Below are 12,788 nucleotides of genomic sequence, written 5' to 3' on the forward strand. Positions count from 1 at the left end.
CACCATGAGATAATCCTGAAGTACAACATGTAATACAATTTTTATAAAAGATTGCATGTAATTTCAGAAAGAAGGGATTGGCACAGCAATACAAGATGTTATCAGACCAAATGACTCCTGGCAGAAACTTAAGAGTTAGAGGTCTACCAATTAGGAGGAGTATGTTAAGTAATTAACTACTTAACACACTTGGAGACTCTGTGTCCCTGTCATCAGTCAAGTAACAACCTGAAAATTTGTGGCCTATAACATATAATCCTAATCAAATATCTATATAATAGTTTTTATCTATTATGTAACATTGAAGGCATAGGAAAAGATATAAAGAACAATACTGCACCCACCTCCCTGGTTAAGAAAGAAAACCTACCCACTGTAGTTGAGTCCCCTTTGTGGAATCACCTGCACACACACTTCAGGGAGGTGGTGACCAGCAGCTACATCTGGTATGTGAAACAGCCCAGCATTTCTAATACTTCAACTACATTATGTAGGGAAATTTTTAATTTTGCTTTGCATGTTTGTATCAACAGCAGCATACTGTATGTAATCTTCCACACCATGCTGAGATTTGTCTATGTTGATTTGTACAGTTCTAACTTATTTCCACTGAAATGTCCTATCGTACTTGATCAATTTTTTTTATCTCTTCTCTACCTTACAGACATTTAAGTAATTTCCTAGTTTGTGCTATCCTGTTTTCTGTACAAGCATCCTGGTACTCCTATGTAAAATCTCTGGAGTACACGTGTGTCCCCAGGCATGTGCACAACCTCCACAGACACCACCCAGCTGTCCCCAGGTACCCTGCCCCAGCACAATGAACAGGTGTAAGCTTCACTGTGGCTTCACATCCAATCCAAAACTTGGAACTGTCAGACTGACTTTTTTCAATGAGATGGAATGAACAGGCATTTACTATGGTTATAATTTGCATTTCCCTGATTACTATGGAGGTCGAGAACCTCTTCCAAGTTTATGAAGCTTGTGTGTTTCTTCTGTGAATTGCCCAGTTATCTCTTTTGCCCATTTGTGTATTTGGTTATCTGTTTTTTTCTTATTGAAGAGGCCAAATAAGCACATTACTTAGTTATAGGATATTTTTTAATGTACACAGAATTAGGGTAATATCTTTCCAGAAGAGCTGATGTTCCTAGCACCATCTACCGATTTATAACTCAATACTAGGCCAACTCAGTGGGTGTGAAGCATGCTGTGGCTGAAAGCTCTACCACCTAGAAATAATACATATTAGTTCACAGGTCCCAAATGTTACAGATATTTTAGAAACTTGATTAATTTTTATTAATATCTGGAAGTACTGAGGACTCTAAACTTAGGAACTTGAACATTATCTTGAATTTGTCTTCAAAAGGTACTTCCCTCATCAAGACAATTAACTGTTAAACCAATGTCCTAAAATAATCTTATAAGATCCTTAATGATAACTTTCCTAACTAGAATTATTAAAGCTTTGAGTGGAAACTGTTTAGAAACCCAATCATGTTTGAACATTTTTTTTCAGTTGGCACTAAGCCAGTTCCTTACATGAAGAAGGGGTCAGGCCACCAAAATGCAATCACACTCTGAAGGACTGTTAACAGGAAACAAGGTAGGACAATGACCCAGAAAGTGAGCATTTGCCTTCTGTGTACTGGGCCTCAGGAACATAGAGCTGAAGACACGATCCATGCTGCCCGGAAGTTTCCGGGACATGGGAGAGAGACAAGCAGAGCACCCCCTGAACATGGTATGGTTGGAGATTTTTAGCTCCCTCTCCACACTTAGTTCTAAAATGCTGCCATTGTTTTAAGACAGTTTGTGGAAACACTTCTAGAAGCATCTTCAGAAAATACAGGCTGTGCTCTATCCCAGACAAGTTCTTCGGAAAATGAGAGCTTGTGGGAGGATTAGATCTGCAGACCCAGATGCGTGTCTGCTCTATAGAGAGGTGGGATGCTGTCCTCACCCTGGTTTGCTCACAAAGGTGAGTTGGTTTTCCTGCAGAGCTCACAGCTGGTTCTGAAATTAACCACACCAAGAACCTGGACTGCCTACAAGCAGCACTCCTCACTGATACATCCTGGTGACATCTGGGGAAGATGTCAAGCAATGGATAAACCAATAGTAACTTCAAGGAGCAGGGACAAGGTAGAGCACAAACTCCAAGAGGCATTCCTGTAATCCTCCACCTGTGTCTGAATCAGACACGGCCTTGCAGAGCCACTGCTGTCCCTTTCAGCCCCTCCTTGACCACACACACCACGGACTCTCTGGCCCCCGTGAGTGAAACGCACTGTGTCAGAACAAAGGTGTTCTCTTCACAGAGCCTGCAACCCAGCTGCAAACCTGGGGAGAGTGTTACACTGAAAACCAAGTGGCCGTTCAGGAACATAAATAACGCACTTGCTGGAACCCTCATCCATCTCACCTGTCAGGGGTCTCCTCCCTCCAGGTAAGGAACCACCTTAAACTCTGGGCCTTCAGTCAACCCTTTCAATGACACCTCCAAGAGGTCTGACCCCAGGATGTTAAAAGGCCTCTCATGGTCTCATGGCCTATTCAACAAGGATTGGTAAAAATCTTAATGAAATATGGACAGTGAGGAAAAAAAATAACCTGGCCCTGGTAAGTTAATTACCAAAAAGGCAGGGGGACTTTAAAAGGCTGGAGAAATCCAGATATCTAACATGAAATCAAAATGTGGGCTGGCTAGCTTTTATCAAGTGTTGGGGAGAAAAGAAACGCCAGAGTCACGTGGCAGCAGTAAGGAAGGACAAGCCTCAGGACCACACCCCGCTCAGTGCCAGGACATGCGCATGAGCCTGGTGACCGCTGCTGGAGGTGGAGGAAATGGACTGAAGTGGTAGTGACGGGAAGCTCCTGACACTTGTCACCCCTTCCCCCAGCAAAATGACTAAGAAGAAATTCACAACTCTGTCAAGCGGCCATTTGTAGCAGACACCTGAGAGGCTGACATGGATGGGAAAATTATCAACGAGGAATGGGTGTTAAGGCCTAAAAGATACACCACTGCAGCAGACACAGTCCTGTGACCACACTGGCAGCACAAAGCACCTCAGGGGCCCTCCAAGGTCAGCCAGTATGTCTGACCACCAGATGTGAAAAGTTTGCAGATTTGGACAGTTAAAAAAAAAAAGGTCTTCCAGCTGGGCATGGTGGCTCACAACTGTAATCCTAGCACTCTGGACAGCCAAGGTGGGAGGATCGCTTGATGTCAGGAGTTCGAGACCAGCCTGAGGAAGAGTAAGACCCCATCTCTACAAAAAAAGGAGAAATTAGCCGGGCACGGTGGCACACGCCTGTAGTCCCAGCTACTCGGGAGGCAGAGGCAGGAGGATCCCTTGAGCCCAGGAGTTTGAGGTTGCAGTGAGCTACAATGACGCCACTGTATCGTAGACTGGGCAACAGAGCGAGACACTTGGAGGTAGGACAAAAAAGTCTTCCAAAAACAGGCAAACTAGGGACAGCCAGAAATAATAAGTCTTGGGAGGCAATGACACCCAGAAAACTCAAAGGCTGACTCACAACAATGTCCCACTTTCCACCCTAGATGTTTGCCACCACAGATGGCTGTGTGGCCCCACAGCAGAATCAACTCTGCTGCACCAGGGCTCCACAGGCCCACAGGGACTTCCAGGGGAGCAAAAGGAATAGGGTGTAGGAACTAGCCCTTCATTCTGGGAAAATGTGTCATGTCATGGTAAACCCAAGGCCACCCAAATTCCAGCAAAGTTGGCAAATGGTTTGATGTGGACCGCAGGGCCCTACTGAAAGGCTGGCACAGCCTGGGAGACAAAGGCTGGCAAGGAGCCAGCAGAGAGGGAGAACTTGAAAATGCTCAAGTGGTGACAACTAATTGAGCAAAATCCCAGAGAACAGCAAATCAATAGCACAGGTGGGAGGATTATTCACACACACTCGGACATGTCACATGTCCCTTTCATGCATGAGAAAAGAGAGTGAGGGTGAGCAGAGATAAACAGGGAGGTGACTGAGCTGAGGCAGCTCGCACTCACACCCGCGGTCCCATGTGCAGCAGGAAGGAAAGCCACCTGCCAGGATACGGCCAGCAGAGAAGGGCAGAACAGGCAGGTGGGGAGGGGTGTGCAGAGAGTGCACGAAGTCTGCCTTCACCACTGTGGAAATGAGAGTGAGGCCTGAATCAGGACACAGAAGAGGATCCAAGGGGTGGTCAGGACCAGGAACAGTGGCATGAGTCTATGCATCTGAGGAACCTTCTTCTTAAGCATCACTGAGCAGCCCTGGTTGTAGGAATGCAAGAGGAGGATGGCTGAGCTGGTCCATGGTTGGGAGCATCAGGAAACATGATGCACGTTGGGATCCAGGTGAGCTAGAAGCAAGGGAAGCCATGAAGGCGATGGTGTGCTGAGGAGCAAGAAGGCTGGGCGAGTTTAGAGGCAATGGCAGCAGAAAAAGGAGTCAGAGAGGAGAGGATGTATAGCCTCAGAGCTGGGCAGTCCACCTGATGACAAAGGGCAGGGTGTGGCCACGTGGGTGGACTACTGCCACAGTGAAGGACACATCAAATCTTGGGAGCTGAGGAAGGCAAGTGTCCCTGAAATTATTAATAGATTTTGAATGAATCGCCACAGAGATGTCCCAGCCATTTGAGACAGCAGGCAGTGGGGAGGAGAAGCCAACAAGCCAGCACTTGGTGAACAAGGGAAAGTGCCTCGATGTCATAAGAGGGTGGGGATGGGAAAGGGGTATGTAGAGAGAACTGGCAGCTCAAATTTTGAAGGAGGAAGTTTTTGCATGAAAGTGGAGGAGAAATGGCCTTTTAGAAATGCACAGCAGAGAGAAAGCTAACCTCCTCTCTGGGTCTGACGCACCAACTGCTAAAGATGAATACCCTTTGATCACAGAGGTGGGAGTGAATGCACAGTCCCCAGAGACAGCCAAGTTACAGTCAAGGTGGGGCAAAGAGGGAGGGGCGGGAAGAGAAGAGGCTGACCTATTGGTATGAGAAAAGTCCCGGTTTCAGAGGAAAGCAAGCTGGGAGTCAGCAATGCACGGAATGGTGCAAAGAGGAGAGAACAGTGCCTTGGAGCCAAGAGAGGTAACAAGTGTGCGAGCGCCAGAAGGCAGCCAAAGACTACAGGGGAGACCCATCTCAGGCTGGTGCAGCTGGGATCCCAAGTGGGGGCAGAAGCTAACGTCTACACATGCCTTGCTTGGTGGTCTAACCAGAGGCTGCTGAGAAAGCAAGCAAGTGGCTTGAAGGCAATTCTCCCCACCCCCCACTGCAATCGACAGGTGCTCATCAGGACACAAAGGCACAGAGCTCCTGTACTGGAACCAGAGAGGCTGGAAGAGACCCAGCCCTCACACAAAGCCTCGCTGTGGAAGCCAGAGGGGGAGATTAACTCGTCCATAAACAGTGACCTTGTAAAGGCCACAGAAGCAAAAGAGGCAACAGATGAGTATCCAGAACACACAAAGAACTATAGCACATCGTTAAGAAAAATGCAGACCACTACAAAGTGGGCAAAGGACACAAACAGGTAGCTCATAGGAAAAACCTGTATAGCACAAACGTGTGAAAAAAGTCTCAACCCCACTGGTAATCTAAATCTGAAGGAAGGGAGAAAGAGAGGACAGTAGATGATAGATGATAAAAATATTCTTTATAGGAATATAACAAACAATGAAGTACAGATGAGGACATAGGAAACACAGAACACTGACACAGTGCAGTGGAAGCGTACACTCTGGTGCCCAAGTTGGCAGTATCTTATAAAACTGAAAATGTCCATGGCCTACTTCTCAAATATTCCACTTCTGGGAAAACTCCTAGAGGAACTCACACACAGGTAAGCAAAGAGCTTGCCAAGGATGTTCACTGTAGCATTACACTTGTCAAGTAAAACCCGAAAATAACCTAGATGCCTATCAGTCAGGGAAAGAATAATCCAAATGTTACATCTTCTTTGATATAAGGTACTTAAAAGGAATTAACTAGATTCATAGACAATTTATAAAATAATACTCAAAACTACATATACTGCATATATGTTATACCATATTACATGCGTTGCTCATGTACATATATTTGGTTAGCACAAAACACCAAAATGGACTGGAGAGTCTGGTTCCAGATAAGACAGCTTAAGCAGACCCCATCCTCTCATTTCCACTGAACACAGCTATAAATTCCAAACAGAATACATGGGGCACCTACTTAAGGACTCTGAAAAATAAACGGCAGCAGATGAGGAAAGAAGACCAGAATTTTAAGAACCAGCAATGGGTTTACCACTTTTTCCTCCAGTATCCCTGGCCTGGAGTTAAGGGAGCCCCCAAATCCAGAAGCGGCACTGACTCATGGAGAGCACCCAGCGAAGGCCTCTACTTCAGGCTTGAAGAATAGAAAAGGGGTCTCCTGGCAGTGACTGACCATGGTGGCAGGGTGGGGTGTGAGAGCCCCCAGGTAACTCAAACTCTATGGGCCGAGAATCTTGCTCACACTTAAAAGATCTATGGGCCTCTGAACTGCTGCTGCTCAGCAGGTGTGGGCAGAGTTGCAGAAGCCACAACACAGCAGGTACACAAAGCCCCAGCATTCCCGGAGAGGGACTGGAAAAGGGAGCCTGGGGGACTAAGAGGTACCAGGGGCAATGCAGAGAGTTAAGAGCTTGGGAAAGTGACCCACAAAGCGTTTAAACTCCTGGCCTCACCCCAGGCCGTGCATGTGTGGCTCTGACCACACACAGCATGTGAAAGGCTGGGGACTGAAGAAGACCCAGACCAGCCAGCATGAGGCACACGGGGCAGACCCAACAGCAGTGTAAAAGCTTTCTGTAAATGGGACTGACGCTGAAACCAAACACAGAGAAGGCTAGTTGAAACTCACAACCCGAATGCAACCAGGTTGATTGCCTGTGAAAACAAACATCAGCATTTTCAAAAGGATTTAGACAAGACCCATAGTCTCATAACATAATATTCAAAATGTCCAGGATAAATCCAAAATTAAAAAGGCCCAGGAGTTTGAGGCTAGCCTGGACAATACAGAGACTCTGTCTCTTTACAAAAAAAAAAATACAACAAACCCACAGCCAACATCATACTGAATGGGGAAAAGTTAAAGCATTCCCACTAAGATCTGGAACAAGACAAGGGTGCCCACTGTCACCACTTCTATTCAACATAGTACTGGAAGTCCTACCCAGAGCAATCAGGCAAAAGAAAGAAATAAAGAGTGTCCAAATTGGGAAAGAAGAGGTCAAATTATCACTTTTTGCTGATTATATCACCTTGTATCTAGAAAACCCCAAAGACTCCACCAAGAGACTCCTAGAACTGATAAATAAGTTCAGCAAAGGCTCAGGATATAAAATCAATGTACACAAAGCAGTAGCATTTCTATATACCAATGACAATCAAGCAGAGAATCAAACCAAAGACCCAATACCATTAACAGTATCTACAAAGAAAATAAAATATCTAGGAACATACTTAACCAAGAAGGTGAAAGATCTCTAAAAGGAGAACTATGAAACACTGAAGAAAGAAATCACAGATGACACAAACAAATGGGGAAACATATCCTGTTCATGAATCAGTAGAAATGTCCATACTACCCAAAGTGATTTACAGGTTCAATGCAATCCCCATCAAAATACCATAACATATTTCACAGATCTAGAAAAAATAATTCTATACTTCATTCTAAACCAGAAAAGACCCTGAATCACCAAAACAATCCTAAACAAAAAGAACAAAGCTGGAGGCATCACATTACCAGACTTCAAACTATATTACAAGGCTATAGTAACCAAAACAGCATGGTATTGGCATAAAAATAGAGACACTGACTAATGGAACAGAATAGAGAACACAGATATAAAACCATCCACATACAGCCAATTGATCTTTGATGAAGCAGGCAACAACGCACACTGGGGAAAAGAAGCCCTATTCAATAAATGGTGTTGGGAAAATTGGGTAGCCACATGTAGAAGAATGAAAACAGGACCCCTACCTCTCGCCACTCATAAAAATTAATTCAAGATGGATAAAAGAGTTAAATGTAAAGCAAGAATCCTAGAAGAAAATGTTGGAAAAACTCTTCTAGATATTGGTCCAGGCAAAGAAGTTATGACTAAGACCCCAATAGCAATTATAGCAGCAACAAAAATAAATAAATGGGATTTGATTAAATTAAAAACCTTCTGCACAGTTAAGGAAATAATCAACAGAGCAAACACACAACCTCCAGAATGGGAGAAAATATTCACAATCTACACATCTGATAAAGGGCTAATAACCAGAAGCTACAAAGAATTCAAGCAAATCTGCAAGAAAAAAATAAATAACCCTATTAAAAAGTGGGCAAAAGACATAAAACAGAAGTTTTTCAAAAGAAGATATAAAAATGGCCAATAAACATATGAAAACTGCTCGATGTCACTAATCATCAGGGAAATGGAAATTAAAACCACAATGAGATATCACCTTACTCCTGTTAGAATGACTTTAATAAAAAATATTAAAAAGTCTAAAAACAATAGATGCTGGCGTGGATGCAGACAGAAAGGAACACTTATACACTGTTGGTGGGACTGCAAATTAGTACAACCTCTATGGGAAACAGTATGGAGATTTCTCAAAGAACTAAAAGCAGACCTACCATTTGATCCAGCAATCCCACTGATGGGTATCTACCCAAAGGAAAAGAAGTCATTTTATCAAAAAGACACCTGCACTCGCATGTTTACTGCAACACAATTCACAATTGCAATGATGTGGAAACAACCCAAGTGTCCATCAATTTATGAGTGGATTAATAAAATATTGTATATGCATACCATGGAGTACTACTCAGCCATAAAAAAGGATGAATTAATGCCTTCTGCAGCAATTGGGGAGGAACTGGAGACCATTATTCTAAGCAAAATATCTCAATAATGGAAAACATACTCAAGAGAGTATACCACATGAACTGTCCAATAAATTGGAACTAACCAATGGGCACACCAAGTGCACAGAGGGAAGTAAAAGTCATAGGAAATCAAGCAAGGGGAGCAAGGAGGAGGGGAGGGGCAAAAACCTACCTAACAGGTACAACGAACATTATTCAGGTGATGAGCACATTTACAGCCCTAACTCAAGCCATATTTCAAAAACATTTGTACCCCGCTAACATTTATGAAATATTATAAAAAAAAGAAAGAAAGAAAAAGTGCTCTAAGAAGTCAAAGCAACATTTGGATTGAATGGCATGAAAGGCAGAATCCCACAATGCCCCCCAAGCTTTCCTTCCCTAATCCCTGAGACTATAAATATATCACACCCTGATTATGTTGTTACCTGGCAAAAGGGATTCTGTTGATGTAATTGAGGTGGCTACTCAGATGTCTTAGAGATAATCAAAAGGAGTTAATCCAGGTATACCTAACCTAAACGCACAAGCCCATAAAAAGCAGACAGTTCCACCTGGCTGGGAGCAGAAGAGCAAGTCCAAGAGATTCCGAACGTAAGGGATTCGGTGAGCTACTGTGGCTAGAAGATGGGGGCAGTGTGTGAGAAGAAATGCAGTTATCCCCAGAAGATGACCAACCCCCAGCTGATGGCCAGCAAGGAAGCAGGGACCTCAGTCCTACAAGCACAAGAAACTGGACCCTGTCAGTAACCTGAAAGTGCCTAGAAGTAGATTCTTTCCCAGAGTCCCTAGAAAAGATCCCAGGCTGGAAAACACCTTAATTTCAGACTTGTAAACCCCAAGCAGAGAACCGAGCATACTCAGACTTCTGACCTACCAAATTATGAAATAATAAATGGATGTTGTTTTAGCCACTAAGTTTCTTACACAACAACAGAAAACGAATACAAATTTTGGTACCTGGAAGTGGCATGCTGCCATAACAAATACTTATTTAAGTTTATTTTGAGATCATTACTATAACTCTGAAGTGTCACATGACAGTATTTGGGACTCACTGATTACTCTAACATGACAACATTCCTTTTTTAAATTTATTCTTCTAAAATACTATTTAAGAGACAATGTATCCCTTAAATTCTTGAGGCAATTTGTTTCTTCTACTTTTTAGAACTATTGTCAAATTAACTGTGTTTATGAAGACAGGCCCAATTAGCATATTCTAACTAATACATAAACAGACGTTAATTTTTTAATATTATCCACCTTACACTTTGAGTTTGGTACACTGTCCTGGCTTCAAGTCTCCCAGGAGCTGCAATATGGTGTCCAAGAGCACCCGACTGGAGTTAACCAAGAATTCACGACCACACGCGATGGCAGCAACATCTGCAACAGAAAGATAAAACACAGCATCAAGCTCACTGTTACTTCATGTGACATTATGATTATATTCATTTTCATCCACAGTTCCTGGCTTGTAACTCCCATAGTCCTTGTTATAATATTGGGGTGCTTTAGGCCTCAGGAGACAGAATCTCTCTCTCTGAGCTTCTCCTGTCCTCCTTCAACCTGCCCAAGGCAGGACTGTAATCTGATTGTGGGTCCAAAGACCCTCATTCCAGAGAGGGTCCTGCCCCAAACCCTGGAAGAAGGATGCTGCACAGAGAGGCCAAATATGGAAAAATATGAATGGACAGGCCTTGCTGGGTTTAGATCATGCACTTTTGTCCAATCCCATCTCTACATAGTTGTCAATCCGATCTATGTAATGAAGCCTCTATAAAAACCCAGAAGACAGGGTGCAGCAAACTTCCAGACAGCTGAACCCACGCAGGTTCATGGAGGGTGGGGTACCCAAGGAGGGCATGAAAGTTCCAAGCCCCTTCCCCAACACCTCACCCTACACATTTCTTCATCTGTATCCTTTGTATTAATATCCTTTATGATAAATCCATTAACATAAGTAAGTGTTCCCCTGAGTTCTGTGAGATGCTCCAGCAAATTAATCGAGCCCAAAGAGAAGGTCATGGGAACTCCAATTTCAAGCTGGTCGGTCAGAAGTTCCAGAGGCCTGAACTTGACAACTGGTGTCTGAAGGAGGGGGAAGTTTTGGGGACTGAACCCTCACCCCCTGGGATCTGACACTATCTCCAGGTAGATAGTGTCCAAATTGAATTAGAGGATGCCCAGTTGGTGTTCACTGTTTGGTATGTGGGGAAAACTTCAGTATTTGGTCACAGAAGTATTCTTCTGTGTTCATGATTATTGTGGTGTGAAATAGAAGTAAAAACATCGTTTGAGCAGTTTTTTCAAAACACTTCAGAATCTAGAATATTTTGTCCAGGACAGAATATTTGTTGCTGTTTTTCTAACAGATCTAATGAAAACATATACAGCTGGTGATGAGGCATTAAAAATTGGTGTTATCCACAGAACTGCGAGCCCAGAAAGAGTAGCTGACACCCACAGGAATTACTAAAACAGTGCGCCATGTCCAGTGTGACTAGCAAACACCTCTGCAGTGGAAAGGAGAAGCGGAATCCAAACGTGTCTGCTCCAGAGCACCAGATTAAACAACTGTGGGCAGTCAGGGTCCAAACGTAAGGTGGGAGCTCATCGCCTTATCCAGGACTGAGGATTCTAAATTCACCTTCAATCCTGTGAATACAGGTTGAGCATCCCTAATCCAAAACCTAAAATCCTCCAAAATCCAAAACTTTCCAAGCACCACCATGACATGCAAAGGAAATGCCCACTGGAACATTTCAGATTTTCAGACTAGGGTTCTGAACCAGCATAATGCAAGTATTCCAAAATCTGAAAAAATCCAAAATCCAAAACACTTCTGACCCCAAGCATTTCAGATAAGGCATATTCGATCCCTTACATTTGTTAATGACTTTAACCATGATACAAAACTGAAATTATACAAGGTCAAAAGAGAGTATGAAAACTGATTCTGAAAAAAAACTTTTTTCTAAATTTTATGTCCTATTGTGGATCCGCAAGTATGTTTCTACATGCCTGAGACCCTGTAAATCAGCATGGAAACAAGACCAAGTAATCACACTGGCTTCTAATGGACAGTGCTGAAGTTACTGCTGGCTCTATCAACATTCCCAGATACCTGTAAGGATATAGCCATGATCCAAGTACACCTGTGCACATGATTATCAGATTTTTCTTTAGTTAGGCCTAACAATAGAGCATGACTCAAAGTGACTAAGTGACTAAGATTCCTAAGTCAAATGAGCAGATAAGGTGGGCCTTTTTCCTGACTTTAATGTAAATGCTTCTAATAATTCACTGTTTAAATGTTATGTCTGATCTGTTTCTGGTAGATATTCCTTACCAGTTTAAGGAAGGTTTCTTCTCAGTTTGCTAAGAATTGTCAAAAATGGAGGATGAGTTTTGTCAGGCACTTGTTCTGCCTATGATTGGTTATGATATGGCTGCAGAATATAAATTTTCATCTGTGCTACCAGATCAACTTTATGGAATCAGATCCTTGACATTCCTATTTATTTTTGTTTACCTGGGCTAAGATGGGCCAAGAGAAGTAAATTAAAGTCTTCTAAACCTAACAGATTTTTTCCCATTTCTACTTGTCTTTCTAGAATTTTGGCCTCACAACTGGTAATGTGTCATTTGGTATATAATTTCATGATAGCCATAATTTTACTGAGGGCAGAACACAAATGTACCTTCTATGTTCAATAAGTTTTAACCTGATAACTGTATTTTCCAGCATATGATACCTTCTAGTTGCTGGAGTTTGGATATTTGTCACCCAGAACATCATGTTGAAATTTGGTCCCCAATGTTGGAGGTGGGCCTTAACGGGAGGTGGTTGGGT

At 43.1% G+C, this 12,788-nt stretch overlaps 1 protein-coding gene across 7 annotated transcripts in view; it reads right to left on the reverse strand.

The window, feature by feature from the left end:
* Positions 1 to 12,788, reverse strand: part of LOC123630789 (heat shock transcription factor 2 binding protein) — a 107,638-nt gene that overhangs the window by 57,203 nt on the left and 37,647 nt on the right. For all 7 annotated transcript variants that reach the window (XM_045540765.1, XM_045540759.1, XM_045540760.1 and 4 more), the window contains one exon: positions 10,201 to 10,318. In XM_045540765.1, coding sequence (XP_045396721.1) covers positions 10,201 to 10,318 — 118 coding nt within the window. The remainder of the gene's footprint in view (positions 1 to 10,200; positions 10,319 to 12,788) is intronic.

The sequence above is a fragment of the Lemur catta genome, chromosome 1 (genome assembly GCF_020740605.2).
Source record: "Lemur catta isolate mLemCat1 chromosome 1, mLemCat1.pri, whole genome shotgun sequence".
Taxonomy (NCBI): Eukaryota; Metazoa; Chordata; class Mammalia; order Primates; family Lemuridae; genus Lemur; species Lemur catta.